The 20,658-nt window shown below is 41.7% G+C and overlaps 1 protein-coding gene and 1 long non-coding RNA gene across 2 annotated transcripts in view; one reads left to right on the top strand and one right to left on the bottom strand.

Moving 5' to 3' along the window:
• SPRED1 (sprouty related EVH1 domain containing 1) overlaps nucleotides 1-20,658 on the top strand; it is a 98,796-nt gene that overhangs the window by 31,157 nt on the left and 46,981 nt on the right. Inside the window, exon 2 of the mRNA XM_014595453.3 lies at nucleotides 15,285-15,459. Within this exon, the coding sequence (XP_014450939.1) occupies nucleotides 15,285-15,459 (175 nt within the window). The remainder of the gene's footprint in view (nucleotides 1-15,284; nucleotides 15,460-20,658) is intronic.
• Nucleotides 15,423-20,658, bottom strand: part of LOC109285447 (uncharacterized) — a 99,337-nt gene continuing 94,101 nt past the window's right edge. Inside the window, exon 2 of the long non-coding RNA XR_009460200.1 lies at nucleotides 15,423-15,526. This is a non-coding gene — a long non-coding RNA (uncharacterized LOC109285447). The remainder of the gene's footprint in view (nucleotides 15,527-20,658) is intronic.

Raw genomic sequence — 20,658 nt, 5'->3', positions numbered from 1 at the left:
AAGAGGCCAACTAGGGGCCGTGCTTTTCTTGACCTGCTGCTCTCAAATAGGGAAGACTTGGTGGGGAATGTGAAAGTGGTTCACAGCTTGAGCAGCACCAACTGCAAGGTGATTGAGTTCAGGATCCTACAGAAAGGACGGATGGAGAGCAGCAGAATAAGAAGCCTGGACTTCAGAAAAGCAGACTTTGGCTCACTCAAGGAACTGATGGGTGGGATCCCCCTCACGGGCCTGTCTGAGGGGAAAAGGAGTTCAGAAGAGCTGCTTATATTTTAAAGAAACCTTACTGAGGGTGCAGGAACAAGCCATTCCAGTGTGCAGGAAGACGCTAGTGTGACAGAAGACCAGCTTGACTTAAGCAGGGAACTCTTCAGTGAACTAAAACACACAAAAGGAAACTCACAAGGACTCAAAACTTTGGCAAACTACTAGGGAGGAGTATAAGAGCATTGCTTAGACATGCAGGGATGAAATCCGGAAAGCCAGAGCACAATTGGAGTTGCAGCTGTCAAGGGAAGTGAAGGTAACAAGAAGGGTTTCTACAAGTATGTCAACAACAAGAGTAAGATCAGAAAAAGTGTGGGTCCCTTACTGAATAGGGGAGGCAACCTTGTTACCTAGATTACAGGTAGTCTTCTGGGTAGGCTAGTGATAAAAGGGCAGAAACCAGTCTACAGCCCAAACTTTGATTTGCTTGCACCTTAAAACATGAGAACAATCTTCAAGTTTTTCTGGCTACTTGCAACAGCACAACATAGATTCTCACCTATCTGGGCTGGGAAGATTTGAGAGGTGGGAGGGCGCACAGATTGGCAGTGGGTGGTCTTGAATTTGCAGAGTTCTCCAAATTTTCTTCCAGCCTATGCCCAATATTTATAGATGGTTGGTTTTATTTAAATTTCTTTGTTTCACTGAAACTTTTGGAACTGGACTGAACTAGATCTTTTGTGGACTTGGAAGGTGTCAATTATTTGGGATTTATATCCTTGGGAAAGAAGGAGGGTTTCTCATCTCCTTTCTTTGCCCTTTCTTTGTTTTTACAAATCATCTAAGCATTTTAACAAAAATATATCTATTATAGCAAAATGACATCTAATACATGTGGTTACATCAATCACTACTACTATTTTAAGAAAAAGCTATGATATAGCATATATGGATTATTTAATATATGGTCTTGTCTTATCTCCTTTTAGGCCTTGTGCTTTGTTTAATTGTGTTTGATGGTTTCTTCTACTTGCTGACCAAGTTAGTTATCACATCTGCAAAAGTTCACACTACAGTCACTCAGAATCAGGCTTTGGGCCTTCTGCTTAGCAGCACTTCTGCAGCTTAGCCTAGGCCCCTTGAAAATGGCCAAGGCAGGCAACAACCTAGTGACAGATGAGGAAAAGGCTGAAGTAGTCAATGCCTTCTTTTTACATCAGTCTTCACAGGCAAGTTCAGCTTCCAGACTACTGCACCTGACAGAACAGTTTGGGGAGAAGGTGAGCAGCCAACTGTGGTGAAAGAGCAGGTTAGGGACCATTCAGAAAAGCTGGATGTGCATAAGTCCAGGGGACTGGACACGATGCACCTTTAGGGTGTTGAAGGAGTTCACGAATGTGACTGCAGAGCTGGTTGGTAGCCATTATCTTTGAAAACTCATGACAATCAGGGGAGGTCCCAGATGACTGGAAAGGGCAAATATAGTGCCCATTTTTAAGAAAGGTAAGGAGGATCCAGAGAACTATAGACCAGTCAGCTTCACCTCAGTCCCTAGAAAAATGGAGCAGGTCCTCAAGGAATCCATTTATAAGCACTTGGAAGAGAAGGTGATTAGGAACAGTCAGCATGGATTCAAAGGCAAATCGTGCCTTGCCAACCTGATCGCCTCCTATGATGAGCTGACTGGCTCTGCAGATGTGGGAAGAGCAGCAGATGTGATATATCTTGACTTTAGCAAAGTTTTTGATGCGGTCTCCCACAACATTCTTGCAAGCAAGCTGAGGAAGCATGGGTTGGATGAATGGACTAAGATGGATAGAAAACTGAATGGATTGTTGGGCTCAGAGGGTAGTAATCGATGACTCAGTATCTAGTTGGCAGCCATTATCAAGTGGAGTGTCCCAGGGGTCGGTCCTGGAGCCAGTTTTGTTCAGTATCTTCATCAGTGACTTGGAAGATGGGATGGATTGCACTCTCAGCAAGTTTGCAGGCGACACCACGCTGTGGGGAGTAGTAGATACGCTGGAGGGTAGGGCTAGGATTTGGAGTGACCTAGAAAAATTGGAGGATTGAACCAAAAGAAATCCCATGAAATTCAGCAAGGACAAGTGCAAAGTCCTGCACTTAAGACAGAGCAATCTCATGCACCAAGACAGGCTGGTTAAGCAGCAGCTCTGCAGAAAAAGGACCTGGGGGTTACGGTAGACACTAAACTGTATATGAGCCAACAGTGTGCCTTTGTTTCAAAGAAAGCGGCATATTGGGCTGCATTAGTAGGGGCATTGCCAGCAGATCAAGGGAAGTAATTATTCCCCTCTGTTTAGCACTGGTGAAGCCCCTTTGGAGTACAATGTCCAGTTCTAGGCCCTTCACTACAGAAAGGATGCAGACAAATTGGAGAGTCGGGTGGGGGCGGGGCAACAGAAATGGTTAGGGGCGGAGGCACATGACTTGAGAGGGTGAAGGAACTGGGCTTCTTTAGTCTGGAGAAAAGAAGATTGAGAGGGGATTTAAGCAACCTTCAACTACCAGAAGGCTGGTTCCAGAAAGGATGGATCTAGACTGTTCTCAGCAGTCTCAGGTTGCAGGAAGTGAAGCTTAGGTTATATATTAGGAATAACTTCCTCACTCTGAGGGTAGTGAAGTACTGAGTTACCTGGAGAGGTTATAGAATCTCCTTTCTTGGAGCTTTTTAAAGACTAGTAAATAAAGCCCTGGCTGGGATGATTTAGTAGGGTGGTCCTGCTTTGAGCAGAAGTTTGGACTAGATGACTGCCTGAGGTCCCTTCCAACTCTAATTTTCTATGATTATGGCTTCACTTTTCTATGTTTTTTGTCATTATCTGGGTTGATGACTGGTCTAGAAGATGTTTGAGAACTCACTTTACATCATGTGGATGTAGGTAAAGACTATTAAACACAGTTTAAATTGGTTAAAGTATTTGATTTTAATATACATCCCGACTGGAGGCTCTTTTGTGCATCAAGCACCAAGCTTTGCAGTCAAAATATGTATCCTGAAGTACAAACAAAGCAAAAATGGGCTATTCTTTTCACGAACTAGTTATTAGGAGGAATGTGCGAATGTTATGGCTGTGTGAGTTGTCTAGAGCATATTTCTTGGCTATTGAACCTTCTCTTCAAGAGTAGCGGCTTCCTGATGTTTCATCAACAATGCTTTATGTTCACTTCTTAGAAAGCAGTATTATTGATTTGATTTATATGCTGCAAGTCCTAGGAAAGATTCAGGGTGGCTTACCAGAAAATCAGAGAGAGAATTTATGAAAACAGAGAAAATAGTAAAATAGCATAGTAGCTAATAAAAAACAAACTCCCCAAATAGTGCCTCAGTGCCGGGTTATGTACCCAAATATCACTTAAAAGTGAAATAAGACTAGATGTCAATGAGAATTAGCACAAAGCCTGCAGTAGTTGGAAACTTGTGTGCAGGCTGAAGCAGCATTCTTGCTTTGCTTGTCTTCCGTTTTTGCAAATTAAAGTTTAAGACATGTGTAAGTGTCCAGGATTAGCACCTCCTTTTTTTAATATTGTATTCCAGTTGATTTCAATAGGTAAATCTTTGTTCACAGCCAGTACTTTGGAATGAACTATCTGCTTTAGTTTCATGAGTTAGGGAAGAATTCTTGTACTTCCTAACTGCAAGATATTGCTGTGACTGTTATTAGACTAGTTGGAGGATCATCACTCTAGTGCAAGTAATACATGGTTGCCTGGTCTTGACATTCATGCAGCTAAGTAAAATAGCAATGGCTGCATTCCTTCAGGTAGTAAAGAGGTTTCTCATGATTTCCACCATCCTAAGTTGACTAAAATTTTAGGCATCCTCATTAGAGCTAACAGATTGAGGCCTGCCAGGGTTCTTGGGCATCTTTTGTATAGAAAAGTCATTGTTCACTAACTGATCCTGATGGGTTAGTAGTAGATCTGTGCCTGAAATCTAGAATGGGGGGGGGGGGGGAGAAAGACCAGAAGAGAGAGAATAGCTCTCTCATGTCTGTATATTTCTTTTGGAGAGACTTCTTCATAAAAAGCAATGAGAATTCACCTCAGATGCCATTTCTTTAGGTTGTTGCAGACAGCTGTGAGAACAGAAGCAGTCAGGAAGAGAGAGGCCAATGATCTATCTACTAACTATACATCTACTTCCCCTGTTTAAAGTTTTGTGAATGTGTATATGAAAAATAGATATTTAATATGTAACTGGACTGATAAATCTAGATAAACATTTATTAGAGCTTGTCAGTATTTGTATTGCCTAAGAAACTTGTTACTTAGATGGCAGTTGCACACAGAAGCTTCCTGCTTCTAACCATACAAAGGCCCTGTTCTTTAAATATGGAAGTCTCATCTCTATATTGGCCAGAACTGTTAGACTGATTTCATTCTTACTGATTTGGGCTCCTTTACCTACCAAAGGAAACACAACTATGATTGCATTTTCTCATGCTGTACTCACTTCCTGGAGCAGATGGTCTAACCATGTATGTTGTGCTGCCTGCCTTGTTCTCTTTAAGCCCTTCAGAACTTCCTTATTTCATCTAAGTTTCGCCCTCACCATCCGCTCTGAGCTTAATTTTTTGAAAAATCCAAAGAGGAAGCAACAAGATGATGGCATAACAGTAAACTGTTTCATGATATCACTGTGTTAACTCTTTGTTTAGGACTTTGCGGTTTCAAAGTAAAAATATTTGAAAGTGTACACACTGCATTCTCCTTGTAGTTTAGTATAATTATTGTTTTAAAGATAGTGGGCTATTACCATCACTAATATTGTACTAAACACTAATACTGTAATTATGTAAAATAGGATAAGCAGACTCCTAAAAAAAAAAAATTGAATGGGGGTGCAGACCACTTTGAATTCTAAGTGTGGGTATTCACAGAGTTTCAATTATAGTCATCTTTTGCTGTTGAAAATTTTTTTCTGATTACTGCTAACGGTGCCTGGGACTTTAAGACTGGATTGTGCGGCTGTATACCGGTCACGTTTTGTGGTCCATGTTTGAGTCTAACCAAGTGATGTACTGCAAAATATGAAGGGCAGTATATTCATCAGTTATCTCATCCCTTTCTTACATCCTCTTCTTTGAAAAATTATTTTCAGAAGATTTCGTATGTATTTGCCTTTCATTTGTCTTTGCCTCAATTTATTTCCTCTGCTGTACGTAGCAGTGAGAACTGCTTAGCAGCTAATGCAAATCAGTATAAAGACCAATATACCATAATAATAAGGCTGAGTGACTAGATTAAAACTGGTATTTAGATTTTGTAGGATCTTGCTCTTTAAAAAAATAAATAAAATAAAAATCAAAGTTCATAGTAACCTAGATACTTACTATTCCTTTAAATATATTTTTCCAGTTTAGAAAACATGTCCAAAAGAACCTTTTAAGTTAGTTATCCACACTAGTCTGAGAACAAAAAATAATCTACTTTGATATGTAAATTTACTTATTTGTGATATAGAAATACCACCCCCTCCTCCCACAAGATGGGAATTTGAAGCTTTTTAAAAACTTAGTATAAAATGAAACCATGAATTGCTGAGCTTCATTTCAGAATGTTTATATGACCAGATATTCTCTCTTTGGGTGGGGGGAGGGGGAACTCTAATACAAATACTGAAGTGCGTTTTAAATGTAATTTAGATGCTTACTATAACCTGCAACTTCTTAAGAATGTTGTATAACATACTTTACACAATATTCCTCATCCAGATTAGAATTTGAATCTGTCACTTTGTTTTTTAAAATTCAGATCATACTTTGGTTTGGTATGAGTATTTATCTCCTTTTCCATGTGGGTGAGTGGGGAAAATGCACATAAAAGATTTATATAGCATTTGCATACTGATCTAAGGATAGAAACCTAGGTTTAAACTGGGGCCAAACTAACTGTTAACTCTGTTTAAAATTTTATCTAGATTCTTTACTTAATTACACTTTAAGCTTACTCTTAAGGCAGAGATTCAGGCTGTTGCCACAACTTAAGGTGCCTGGAGATCCTTTTAAGAATGCAGTTTTAGCCCGATACATGTGCAAGCCACTTACACGCAATTCACCAGATAAACCCAGAGATTTCAAATAGTAATCCAGAGTGTCAAAAAAAAAAAAAAAATCTGACTTATTGTAATTCTTCGAGTTTTTCATGACAGAATCTCTATTACATTTCTGTAGTCAAAAAGTGAAAGCTAAGATCCAGTACTTCTTGAGGGATGCCTTGAGCCGAAAAAGGTTTACTGATGTTATAGAAGGGATAGTAGCTTTTTAAAAAAATATAATGAACAAAAAGGCTGGTAAAAATTTCCCATAGGAGCCTGTGGCAAAGTGGGGCTCCCTACCTAGCCACAGTGCTAGTTGCCCCACTTGCCTTTGGGCACACCTCCCACCTGACTCTCCTGCCATGCCTTGTTCTTATTAATTAGGATGTTAATTAAGCGGGAGGCTGCCCATTTTATGCCCCAATGCCAGGGGGCACCATCTGTGGCTCCAAACCTCCCCTACACTGCAGCCCATGCCTTGCAGATGACAATATGCTCCCAGCCTATGGCCGGATCAAGCTTAGGCCACACCATCAGGCCTCAGTCTCACGCACGTGTATACCGCCTGCCTCTTACTTGGGACTCACACACTCCACCCTGTCTCACGGGGTCTCTTTCATCCGTCGACAACTTATTCTGCCTTGCTCCCTCTTGGAGTGGGCCCCTTAGGCCATAAGCTTAGCTAGTCCATCCCTTGGGTGGCAGATGTACTGTCTTTTGGGCCTTTTCCATGACACTCACCAGGATAGTGGCCAGCCAATTCCCCGACCAGGCCTAAGCTTACTCTGGCCCCTTCCAGGAGCAACAACAGAGACAGGGCTTTGCTCCCCAGTGGGTTCAGGTGGCCATAGCCATGCCTGACTCCACTCTCCCTCCTCAGGGTCTCTCGGGGTCTTGCACCCCACACAGGGCTCAGGTGGCCGCAGCTGTGCCTGGCCCCCACTCTCCCTCCTCAGGGTCTCTCAGGGTCTTGCACCCCACAGGGCTCAGGTGGCCACAGCTGTGCCTGGCCCCCCCCCCCAACTATCTCTGGTGTTACTTGAACCTAGTTGTGAAGGTGAGGGCTAGAGTTAAGGCACCCCTACCCGCCTTTCACTGGGGGTGATAACTGGCCTGGCATTTCCTGGGTGCTCCCGCACCACTGAGAGCCCCACCAGGCCACTTAGTCCTGGCAGGGTGCAGTTTTAGGTCATGCTCAGAACCAGGAGCCTCCTAAACCATCCCCTACAGCTCCTCCCTTACCTCCAGGATGTTATGGAGCCTCAGAGCCAGGCACTGTTGCTGTCTTGCCAACCAGCAGGAAACTGAGCTGTTTATATAGGCAGCCGGGGATCTAAAATGGCTGCCTCAATCAAGCACCTGCTGGCTGCTTGGCTCTGGTCTTAAAGTGACAGACATCCACAGTGCCCTGCCACAAAGCCAAAATTACTTGCAAGATATTCTACTATGATTTAGTTTGAGTCTATTTGGTATTTTAGTCATCAAGGATTTGGTACAAAATGATTTGCTGATTAGAAAGGGATCCTAGTTTTCTCTGTTAAAATTCAAAATTCTCTGATTAAAACCCTCAAATTCTGCATTTTTCCATGATTAAAGTGAAACACCACTATATATATAGTTATCAGTTGAATCATTATAATAATGTTATCATTATTTGATATCTATATTATGATTTAATCATTATTTTATCATTATTTAATAATTTTTTATTTTTTTTTATCAGCTGGGTAGTGCTTCCAGCCCCAACCACCAACCGTGCCCCACTCCCTTCCTTATTGTACAGGTTTGGTGCAAGATGGTGCCACCCCCTAGAACTCCCCACAAATTGTGCCCCCCACTGTCCTCCCGCGTGCCTCATTTATGCCCCCCTATTGACTTACCTGCAGGGAGCTGAAGGAGCTGCTCTCCACCACGCTGCCTGGCTGTATTGCTGGCCATATGCATGTGTGCATGTGGTGCCCCTGCCTCCTACCTCCCCCCAGCCCCAAGCAGCCCCTTTCAGGCTTGAACTCCGCCAGCCTGCAAGGGGAAACCCACAGTTCCCCATGATTTTCTCCTTTAAAGGAGAAAATCTGTGGTTTTTCCATAGGAAACAGAAAACTCAGATCCCTGCAGGTTGGGAGAATAGAAATTAAGAACATCAACATTTAGCCTCAGATCTACATACTTCTCAAATAAAGGAAACGTAGGTCTACTTTTTTGATACTTCTGAACTTGATTCCGAAGAAGTGATTGTTGATGCTCAAGAAAACAGACATGCATGTTATGCTGCAGAATTTCACAATTAGTCTTTCCCACACTACTAACTTTCCTTTCTACAGCACAGGACTCATTTGCTTTGGTATAGGCCAGTCCATTTATTCCTCTGGGGTACTCCCAAACCTCAGTCTTAAAGGCTAAACAAGCATGCAGGGACACACAGGAGTACAAAAATTGTAGTACCCTGTTTCAAGTATAGATTTTTGCCTAACCTAAATGGAGTAAATATGCTATAAATTTTATCTTCTGCAGTATGTTTTATCTGATCGATTTTGATATTACTACAATACCTTTTTTTAATTACTCATGTACTTACCTTGTTTGTAATATATTCATAAAGGCTCCACTGCTTGTCTCCTTGCAATCATAAAGTACTCCCTTGAGCTGTTTAGATAACAAGGCTCTGTAAATGGCTCTTGCAACCCCTCCCAAAGTGTAAACAGAAAGTCCTTTATATTCGAAGAATGCTGTGGAGCTTCTAAGATAGGATTGTAACGTGTTGATTCAGGAAGAGTATAGTCTGAGATGCCAACACAGAGCATGGTGCCCTAGTTAGCATCTAGACTACACTAGCATATTTTAAGACAGAATGCCTTTTTCAATGGCTGGCCAGATGGGCAGTGCCTTATCTGTCCACAGGTCGTATCTAGCTGTGGGGTTTGATGAGCACCAGGGTCAGTGCAGTGGGTACCATCCGGTTACACGGAGGGGGGCATGGGGCATCCCAACCACAACCTGGCCCTGCAGGGGAAGGATGTGTGACTTGGCTCCATGAGGGACAGGGACATGGCTGGGCCCCAGTCTGTCCCTGCAGGGGGAAGGGGTGTGGCCTGGCCCCCATCCAGATGTGGTGGAGGGGGTGTGGCCTAGATATGACTGGCAGTAGGGGCTTGGAGTTTGGAAATTTGGTGGGGAAAGGGTGACCATATTAATTATTGCTCCCTTGCTGCCAAATTTCCTGCCCCGTAGGGAGCCCTACAGCCAGATGCAATGGTTCCACAGGCCACATTTGGCCTGCGGGCCGGAGGTTGAGCACCACTGTTTTAATAGGAATTTATTTGTTTGTTTGGTTGTTTGTTTATTTATTCATTTCAATTTCTTCCCCTACCCTAGAAAAAATAACTCCAACTATCTAGATGCTCTACTGTGCAAAATATCCTTTTCTTCAGCCTTATACAATAGCCTTTAGTGTTCAGACATGGAAGGCTGTGCATGTAATGGCAACTTCTCTTTTCAATAACATGCTGAAAATCCATGGAAACTTATTTTGCACTGTGTAGTAGTTACACAATGTTAATTCTTGTTGACACACACTTCCAAATGCACAGTTTAGCAGTTTTAACTATAAAAATCACCTTGAATAGTTAACCTTGTGAGTAGGGTTACAAACAGCAATGCATAGTTCTGTGGCTGTAAACTATGGTTTTATTTATTCATCTTGAAACAAAACAAAAAAAAACATACTTCCACCAAACTGAAGAAACTCAACAGTCTTTTAGGAAGGGACACCTGTGTTTCCCTTAGAATCCCACAATTTAATGGGATTCTAGCCCTACTTTGGGGCTTTTGAGTATTATGATACATACAGACATCATACTCCCTTCTGGATTACCTATAAACTCTTAGGATGTATAATATGAGTTATAAACACTGTAAACTAATTTAAATTATACATTTTTATCAGACTAGGATTTTAACATCCTGTTTTCATGCCCTCTCAATAGTTTGACTTGCATACAAGACTAGGTCCCGTCCCCCTTGCCTCCTCCCTAATTCAGCTGGTGGGTGGGGGAGCTTCACCTTGGATTCAAGTACTGGGGCCAGGGCTGGAGCTGCTGCTGCTGCCTGACCAGGGCTAGAGTCGCATAAGGTCAGTAGTGTGACAAGGGAGTGGGGGGCAAAGTAGGGAAGTATTGGGGAGACTATGCAGAGGGAAGGAGGAGGCTGTGTGGCACAGCGGGGAAATGTATGGTGTCTGGCTCAGAATGGCACATGGAAAGCCGCCTGCAATGAGAGCTGTTGTGGCTCTTGCTCCAACCCCAGGGGCCAGGGCCAGAGCTAGAACAAGAGTTGTGTATAGGGTAAGCAGTGGCTGGGATAGGCAGGCAAGGGGACAGGCACCAAAGTGGACAGGTGGGATGGGGGGGGGTCATCTTAAATTTGAAGTCATCATGGGTTTGGGTAAATACAGTAGTTATTCCCTGATATTTTTTGTTTCTATTCTAAATTCAAAATTGTCTTACGCTGCTAACAAAGGCTAACACTTGCTGTGAGACCATGTGGAATCAAAGCACAGTCATTTGATGAACTTTTGCTGTGTAAAATTATGAAACAATGTTTCAAGTTTAATGGGTACACATTTGATAGTTTCCATTGGAAAACTTGCTGTGGGTTCTGGGTAAAGTGAGTTTCCTTTAATCTTGTAACAAAGGCGTTGCACACTGTGGAAAACCCTTTCTGCTTCATTCACTAACTGTAGCTCAACGTTATCATGTAAGATAACTGTTATCTCCATAAGGTGCCCAGGTCCTTGTAGATGTAATTCCTCCATTCACAGTGTAAAGTATCCTCAGACTAATTTGCACTATGACATAGAGAAGAGTTGTTGGTGCTGCTACCCATTTTCACATATTTGAGTCCTTGTGGGAAAGATAACAGAAACAAGGTTCAAGGCTTCTAGGTTCCCCAGCCCAAAACCGCCATATTCATTAAATCTGCGACTAAGAAGTACTCCAGTGCTGCTGACTGGTGCTGGAATCTTGTCTGTTCTAGGTTTCCCATAGCTAACTCATGGGAGAAATGTGATCGTAAAATTCCCGTGAACATGTACATTCTTTGACATTTTAGGAACCAGTAGCTCTGATACTATTGAAAGGTGGAATTATTTATGCCAGGGGTGTCCAAAATGTGGTCTGCAGAGCTACTTTGTACAGCTTAGTGCAGCCTGCCACAGAATCTTGGGCCCTGGTGGACATGGCCATTAGTGAGCCTCCTGCCCCTGACAGCCTTGCTCACCCTGTGGCTGCCAGTCCTGCTACCACAACCCTGGGCCCCTAGCTGGATCCAGCCCACAGAAGAGCCCCTCAGTTCAGATTTGACCCAGGAAACTGTTTTTGACGCCCCTGATTTATGCTGTATTTATAAGGGCTAGTGAAAATGGAACCTTTTGCCTGTTGAAGTGCTACTTAGTAAATAGGCTGTGAGGTGAGTTTCTAAACATAGAAAGCTGTAAAATTGCCTGTTATGGGTTTTTTAAGCAGGTGTTTTAAATTAATTATTCCCAAAGATCCTAAGCACCATAGCAAAAGTAAAAAAAAAAAAAAATAGACAAAAAAAAGTTCTCCTTGATTATTTTTTTTAAACAAAAAAGAATGTTCTATGCTTCAGTTAATACACACAGTGGATCAGGATGGTGTTCCAGGTTACCTTTAAACAGCCATAAAGGCACTTAAAACAGGAGCATTCATCCATTAGGATGTCAACCCAAGCTAAGTACCCTCTAAATGGTTTAAAGTTATGCCAATTCAAGCAAGGGTTAGCCTTTGATCTGTTTACCCTGGAATGATATGGGTAACTGTTAGTCCGCTCTGGGGAGATAAAGCACTCAATTTTCATTCCTCCGCCATCCCATGATGCACCATTCCCACCCCTTCCCACTTTTTTGCTCTGTGGGCAAGCTTTCAACTCTCCTGATCCCTACAGCCTGGAGGGCTGGTGGGGGATACTGGCCCCAAGGCAACATGGGGGGTGCAACCCCAGCACACCCCAATCATGCTGAGCACCCAGATACAGTTCATCAGTTTCCTGCTTGCTTTAGCACCGGTGTACAAACAGCAACAGCAATAGTGTCTTCCTCCATGAAGAGAATGAGCCAGAAAATGAAAACCACCCAGGCAGGTCTCAGCTGTGCTCTGATGTGGCATGCTCTACCCTGACCCAGCCTACTGAATCTCAGCGCTGCTGTGGTGCAAGTACTAACCCAACTTTTGCCCCCACCCCTAACCCAATCTTAAAGCAGTGAATCATGTTGAAGATTTTGTTTCTTTTTAAAAATATTTTCTTTTCATTCCTTTTGTTTTACTTCTGCCCATTTACTTCAAACAGGGTATTTTTAAGATTTGAGAGGATTAAGCAGGGGTGGGCAAAATGTGACCTGTGGGCTGGATGTGGCCCACCAGGCCATTCTGTCCAGCCTGCGGGACCCCTAAAAAAATTTAGAAAATTAATATGTATCTGCCCCTGGCTGCCTGTCATGTGGCCCTTGGTGGATTGTCAAAACTCAGTAAACGGTCCTCTGCCCAATATAATTGCCTGTCCCTGGTATTAAGCCTTAACCTTTGAATGCTCTGAAACTGTTCTAACTTTATGGCAATGTAATGGTTTGAAGGTAACCTGTAACAGTACCTTCAGTTATTTGTGAACTTGAATGTCCCTTTGTGGTTCCCTTAATGGAAAAGAAGTTGAAATATAATATTTTTGACAAAACTATGGCACTTCCCAATATAGAGAGAGGCAAAGACTTGTTGGGCATGAAAAAAATCTTATATTGGACCAAGCTGCCTCTGTGTTAGCTGTGGCCCATCACTGTAACACTACCATATACCCATTGATTCATATGGAGGCCGTAGTAGCTTTGATATCCTTCATAAAGATCTGTGTATTCATGCTTCAGGGAGCATTGGTCAAAGGAAGTGTGCGGCATATGTATTATAAATGTTTACGTGTACACTTAAGATCTTTAGTCTTAAAAAGAAAAAAAAGTATGTGTAATTCTAGACTTTAAATTGCAGATTCATTGACTTTCAGTACCGTGTGAAGTGTTAAGTATTAGATAAATTTGGTTAATGATCTTCCTTTTCAAATATATGAATGAGTACCATGGTTGTAGACTGCATTTGTGTATGTATATGTACATATATGATATACATATTTGTGTTGTCCCCTGTGTAAGAGGGGTTGCTAAATAATTACAGTGCCCAAAGATCTACTTAAGCAGTCATTACAGATCATTAATGATGCATAAGGGATGCATGTGGGTGCACATGCACCCCCTGAGATTGATGGTGCACCCCCTGCAAAAAGCGCTGCCAATGCTCCCCTGCCCCCGTTGCTAACACCGCTGGTGGCATCTGCACGCAGTCCCTGATAGCAGCTGGCTGCTGCCAACACTGCTGGTAGCATCTATGGGTGGTGGCGACTGCTGGTCGGTGATTACCACCCCCACCTCCCCTGCTGCCACCACTGCTGTGGCCGCCTGTGGGAGCTCCCTGCTTGCTACCACTGCCACACCCTTGCTGCCTGTGGATAGTCGCCATGCCCCCCCAGCCTCCAGAGGCACACATCATTCATGTTACAGATAGTAGCAAAGATTTGTCAGTTACTAAATGTAGTGGGGGTGGGGGGGATGTTTGATAAATTGTATTTCATTGGTCTCTAAACTAAAACGGGTTTTCATTTGTTGGTTTCCTCAGTTTTGAGTATTTGACCATTAAGTGGTGAAAAGCATGCATTTTTTTTAATGTGAATTGCCAATTAAAGCCAAAAACCACACCACAAACTTAAAATATTTATAGACATTTTGAAAATCTGAATGGGATATTTTGGTTTTTAAAATTGACAGTTTAGTAAATCATTGTCTCATATTCCAAATGCATTTGTTTATAAATAGTACTCTCCTGTAGATTTCAGTTCAGTTATTACATTCTCTGCGACCAGCACTTACCATAATTATGCAAACTTCAGGTCATGCAAAGATGTTTATTTCTCAGACCCAAAGAAGGGCGGTCAGTGCCTGAAACTTGTCTTAATATCTCTCCCAACTGCAGTTGGTCCAATAAAAGATATCACCAAAATATCCTTGCCTCTTGTAGCATTTATTTTGCAAATATCAAAACTATATATGACCTGTGAAATGGAAGTTAATTTCCTTAAATGGTATTAGAAAAGGGAAGCCAATAATAAATGTTAAGTGCAAATACACAAATATTCTTAAGATTGTTTTATCTTTTTCTCTCTCTTTCTTGCTACAATAAATAACTTTTTAGCTGTGCATAAATATGCAACTCTGTTTGGTGAAACATCTGTGGTTTGGTGAATTATGATCTTATTACACATACTATATAGAACTATAAATAATTCCTTTTTTTTTTTTTAATTTACAGAACATAACTTTTGGGACTGGTAAAATTGTGTAGTTTGTAAAGCAAATAGAAATAAATTTGTTTCCTGGCTTAGGGCCTGTTTTACTCTGGTGTCAGTGGGGCTGGGATCCAGTCCTTTTGGATTCCATATTGGACTATGTACGGAATTCATGCTGATAGTCTCACTTACTCCCTGATTAGTCAAAATAATTTGGCAGTTGATTTCCCAGAAATAATTAAAACATTGAATTGTATGGATTTGTTTGGTTTAGTTTTTTAAGCAGTTTGTGTCTTGAATGGAGGCTTATGCCATATTTTAGTGTCTCTGATATCCAGGCTTTCCAATACAATAGATTTATATAGAAAATGTCCAAGGACAAGGATATATGTCTATAGAACAATTTTATTTTAAACTCTTAATTAAGAGTATGTTAAGTTAGTTTATTAGCAGATAGTTTTTAAAGCTCTGGCTTCTTCTGGTTGACTGCAGTAAGCACAGAAAACACTCAGCAACCATTATATCAGCTGATGTAGTTTGGGGGTTTTCAAATGAAACTGGATGCTTAGCTATTTTATGTTTACAGAAAAGCTTATTTGTTCTTTTACATCTTTTCCAGTAATAGTTATGCACGAGTGCGAGCTGTGGTGATGACCCGGGATGACTCAAGTGGCGGATGGTTACCACTTGGAGGGGGTGGACTGAGCTATGTCACAGTCTTCAAAGTCATTCACCAGGAAGAGAATAGCTGTGCTGATTTTCTTATCCATGGAGAACGACTCAGGGATAAAACGGTAACGAAGTATACATATATTGTATCCTTAATGGAAGCACCTTAGAGGCTATGGTGTCAGCAAGTGTCTGGAAATAAAGGGACAAGAATACAATATTACTGAAATATTACTAAAACTCCAAAAGAAATTCCACATTTAAAGGTGACAGGTGAATTTTTGTATCTGGATTTTAGCAGACTATCTTTAACTACTGCTTGAAATCTGACAAACTAATATCAAAATAATATTTGAAATCCAACAGAATGAGTAGGAAACCTTATATTTCTACAGAAAAATCTTTAATACCAGAATGCAGCATGAAATAGACAACTTCAGGAATTATGCAGCTTGGATTTAAGGTGGAAGGAGATACTGAACACAAATTACTGAAGGAGTTTTCTCCAAAATATGTTGTCCCTAGACCCATCAAAAACAGCATGGCTTAGTGAGTGATTAATGTAGTCAGAAAGTATGCATGTTACAATGCCAAGACAGTGGCTATAGAGGCTGTATTACCTCAGGTACTGTTTATCTATATATTCATTATTTTCATTTTTAAAAATAGTTGTTAGTTTATATTTAACAAAATTAAATGGGCTTTACTGCTCTCTTCTTTAAAATTAATAACTAGATCTAATCTGTTATCTGTATTCATAGCTGTCAAGGTTCCTTTAAATGATTACCTTAAAGCCAGTCCCAGGTTTTCTTCTCTCTTGAAAGGTGAAATTGCATTTTAGATTTATCTTACTCATTCTTTTATGTGGGTACCTTTTGCTTATTTCAGTCCTAATTGATAATCCTTTTTCTGCCTTTTATCTCATACAGGGGTGGGCAAAATACGGCCCGCAGACCTGATCTGGCCCACAAAGGGGCTTTGTCCGGCCCATGGTGGGTCCCTTGGTCCCACCTGGCTGTGGCATGTCCTGCCGCCCATGGGAATGTAGTGGGGCTGCAGTAGCTTCGCAGCTGGACTGCCTTTCTAAGCAACCCAGGTGGGGGCAGCTCCTTCTGGCTGCCGTTGCTGCTGACCCTGCACATGCAGCCCTGACCCAGACTCACTTGTCCAGGCTCAGCAGCAGCAGCGGCCAGGCAAACTGTTGCTTGGCGCGAGGAAAAGCAGTCCCTCCGCCTTGCTGCTGTACCACCATTCCTGCTACAGCCACCTGGAGTCTGCACTGCACTGGGCTACCCTCTCTGCCACATCACCACCACCTGGGCTGCCCTGCAGCTGTTCTGCACTGTCACTGCTGTCATACTAGGCAGCCCGGAGGTCGCAGTAGTGCAGCAGAGATGCAGAACAGCCTGCTGCAGCGTGAACTCTGGGTGGCTGCAGCAGGAACAGCTGGACAGCAGCAAGGGGGAGGGACCACTCTTCTCCCGAGCCGAGCAACAGTTTCTGGGGGAGTAGGGGAGCTCCCATGCATGCCCACCATACCCTCAAATTCTCCCCCACACACAATTGCATACGCATCAACACGCCTCTGGGGGCAGCCCCGCTCACTGCTACGTGCACCCATACCCATACACCCCACATCCCCCCTCCCTCTCCACACACCCCACATCCCCCCACAAACCCCATACCCACCCACACCCTCCTCCAATATACAAAAGTAAGACTTAATTTTGAGTGATTTATGCAATCATTTCTATATACACAACACACACACAAATCAGGACAAAAATATTTTTTTAAATAAAATTAAAATGTAATTGTGGATGTTTGACTTTTTAGTATACAAGTTGGGGGCTTTCCGGTTCTAAGATGGCAGACCTCCTTCCCAAAAGGAATACTTCTGGGGGCAAGGGGAAGGACTTCTGGTGGCAAAGGTCATGGGTTAGGGGGTGGGATTGCAGGTCCCAAGATGGTGACCAGGGGTGGGACTACCCCTGCAGCCCTCCAGCCAAAATAATTGCCCACCTCTCATCAAATCGGACTAGATTATATAAGAAGAAATTGGAAATTTCTCTTGGTTTCCCTACACAACCTTGTGCACTTGCAATTCTTTCCCCCATGTTACTAGCACTTTATATGCCTTGTATATCATTTGAGGATAGCTTTTGGAGACATTTGTGATTAGAGATCTTCAGCCAGTTTCTCCTGCTTGATACTTCTGTCTGCTACAGTTTGGCTTCAGGATTTGTGGACTAGATCAGTCAGAGGGGAAGGAAATGTCCAAGATGCTGGACTTACTGTACTTATAAATGGAATAAATATTATGTATAACGAGAGGGCCATAACTCTTATGTCTGTTCTGTCCTCTATTAGTCATTCATTCTCCCATTCATGTTCCTCTTATTTCTGCATTAATAGTTATTTGGTTGGAGATGAGGCAGTGTCAGTTTCACACTGTTGGCAACTGTGGCAAACCAAGGGGTTTGTTTTAAATGAGAAACTGCCTTCCCCTCCCACACCTCCCAATTCTTCCACACTCCCCAGGGTAAGTGGTATTTAGTTTCCCAACTCTTGCAGAAGACTTGCTCTCCTCTTTCTCCTACTGTTCACAAAGGGTCACGCCCAGAATTAGAAGACTTCAATGACTCCAGGCCCCTTAGAGAGTTACTTTGTACACCTTTTCATTATCCTAGCCCTAACTAGTTGTTGACCAACCTTTTTGTCATCTTAGATTTTAAGAAAAGTTCCATCAAATTAGTGATTTTTTTTTTTTTCCCTGCTGTGCAATCTCTGACACTTTCTCAAGGCCTCAGGCAGGTCCTTCCTCTGTAACACCCTGCTGTCATTGCTTAAAGAGTAATGGGCTGCCCAAATAGGAAAAAGTAGTTAATTGGTGTCTCCTGGCTAATATAATCTTCTAAATAAGTGATGCATCTGTCAATATTTTCCCACCTAATCTTTGGAAAAGGCAGGACTAGCCCAGCTTTCAGGAAAGTGAAGAGATTTGAAATCTTGGTGGATATTATTCACCTTGTTAACAAATTATACAAGAGTCTTTATAATATATACCCAATCTGCTCTTTTACGTGCTCTTAAGAATAAACAGGAAGGTCAGAGCAGTGTTCCCAGTAATAGATTTTCTGAAGATCGTAAAAAGAATTGAATTGGAACAAGAGGACCCGTTTCAGGGATATTCCAGAGCCCTTCTTTACTTTTGTTTACAGTCCACTCCTTTTTTTTTTCTTACCATCATGTGCATAAGGTAGAGGTCAACTTTTACCAACCAGTTCTGTCCTTAGTTAATCTGCTCTGGTTGGTAGCCTGTAAGTTTGTTCCTTCAGGTTTTTAATATGCCTGGGCTCAAAGTCTCTCCGTTTTTCTGGGGCTATCAAAATAAGGTTTGTTAAGGAAGCCTATTGGCAGTCTTGCAGTGTGGCCCAGGTAAGTCTCACAGCTAATAATTGTGCCTGTTCTAAGATCTCAATGCTCTCTCTTTTTTTTCCCCCCCTGCTGATCACTTTGATTCTCCACTGTATGCATTTACAGTGAAAATTATTTAATTTATTTGACTGATCTTGACACGCTCCCATGACTCCAGTACTCACAGAAGCATGCTAATAGAGATTTGCTGCTTAATGCTACCACGGATGGTGCTACATTTCCTCATTGAGAGAAACTTTTGAAAAGCTTTGCTTATCTGCCCACACTAGCTGCTGAGGAGTAAATATAGTTGCTGTGGAAGATACTGCCTAGGTGAGTAAGCTCATTGACAGTACTCGAAGGTCTTCCTTCTAAAATGTTGGAATCCTGGGTGGATAATTGACTTTTAAAACTTTAGTTTTAGATTTGCTTGATCACAAGATCTAATTCTTTAGCAGCAATAATTTTTTGCTTCATTTAATTTATGGATGCGTATGGAGATAGCTATCATTAGAAATATCTTGGTTTCTAAGAAGAAAGAATGATCTCTCACCAGTTTAGTCCCTTGGATCCCTTTCCCTTTTCCTAGGTGTTTTTATGATGAGCCCTTTTTCCTGTTTTTTCTGTGGCAAATCGTCTACTCTATGTGAAGAGAAATGCTACTGAAACTCTGTGCTGCTTATTTTGAGCATGTCTGTAACGATCTTATTCTGCCCTGCTGCCTTTTATAGTGCTCTAGTTTGTTGACAGCTGTTAAGCTCTTCCAAGGTGATTTCTGTACAGTTAACATTGAATTCTTCTATTGTTGTCAAAGTTGAATTTTGTTAGGTGGAGGTTTGCTTAATATATAATGAAAGCACATTTCCCATTTCTTTGTTTGGTCTTCAGGGTGGTGAGGAGATTTCCATGTTTATCTTTTACTGATCAATTGTAACTATGACCAGAATTACCTGAGAGCCTTTTTGTAGCTTGGTAGAATTCATATATGTTTCCTGATTCATGGTGACAAGTCAACTAAACTTTTGGACTACAGAAACAACTTTCTTTATCTCAGTCAAGATTTCTCTCAACAAAGGAAAAGCTTCATGAATACTACTGCGGTCAGATCCCCAAAAGATTTTGCAGACAAGTTTACTAAAAATGTTTTTTCTCCCCCATGACTTGCAAGCCTTTGTAGTCTCTGCTCTGTTTTCATCCTCTGCTCCCTGTTTCATGTGCCATAGAGGCTTCCATTTGAAGTTTCTTATCTGAAGACATTTTTGTCTCTTCTCTTCCTGGCTAAATAAGTGAACTTTTGAAGTGGGGAGGTACTTCATAGAAACAGAAAATGTTTTTCTTCTTTTCTGTCTTTTCTCCCCCTTTTCAGGCCTGCCAATATATTGCTGTTATATCCATTATTCTAGTTCTAGAGAACAAGAGGTCCTTCAGTTTTTGTTCAAGTTCCTTTTGGGGATATTAAAAGAAAATATCAGGGCTAATTTTAATGTAGCAATAATAAGGTCCTTTACTTTAAATAGATAAACCAGCCCTTCTGGCTCAGATTGCTTCTCAAGGGTTTTTGTGATCTATCTGACTGAAGAGACTGTTTCTCTGTTCCCTTACATTTATGTCACTGATGCGCTGTGATATGCAGAATCGAGAGAACAATTACCAATGTCAAGCAGTATCCTTCAAGCTTTTTTCCTCAAACTGTCTCAAAGATACTGTTTGTGTCATTGGATCTCTGAGCTCTGATCAGCAGATTTTACTATTTAGTAATGAATAGTCTTAAAGAGTTTGTCACTTGATGGAAGAAACTTTTTCATACCACCTCAAGAACTCATTAAGGAGGGACCTGTCTTTCAGAGAAATGGTATTGTTGTTATTACCTGTAAGCAGATTCCATGAGATTCAACATCTTACCAAGG

The sequence above is a fragment of the Alligator mississippiensis genome, chromosome 2 (assembly GCF_030867095.1).
Source record: "Alligator mississippiensis isolate rAllMis1 chromosome 2, rAllMis1, whole genome shotgun sequence".
Classification (NCBI taxonomy): Eukaryota; Metazoa; Chordata; order Crocodylia; family Alligatoridae; genus Alligator; species Alligator mississippiensis.
This window is presented reverse-complemented; position numbering and strand designations above follow the sequence as displayed.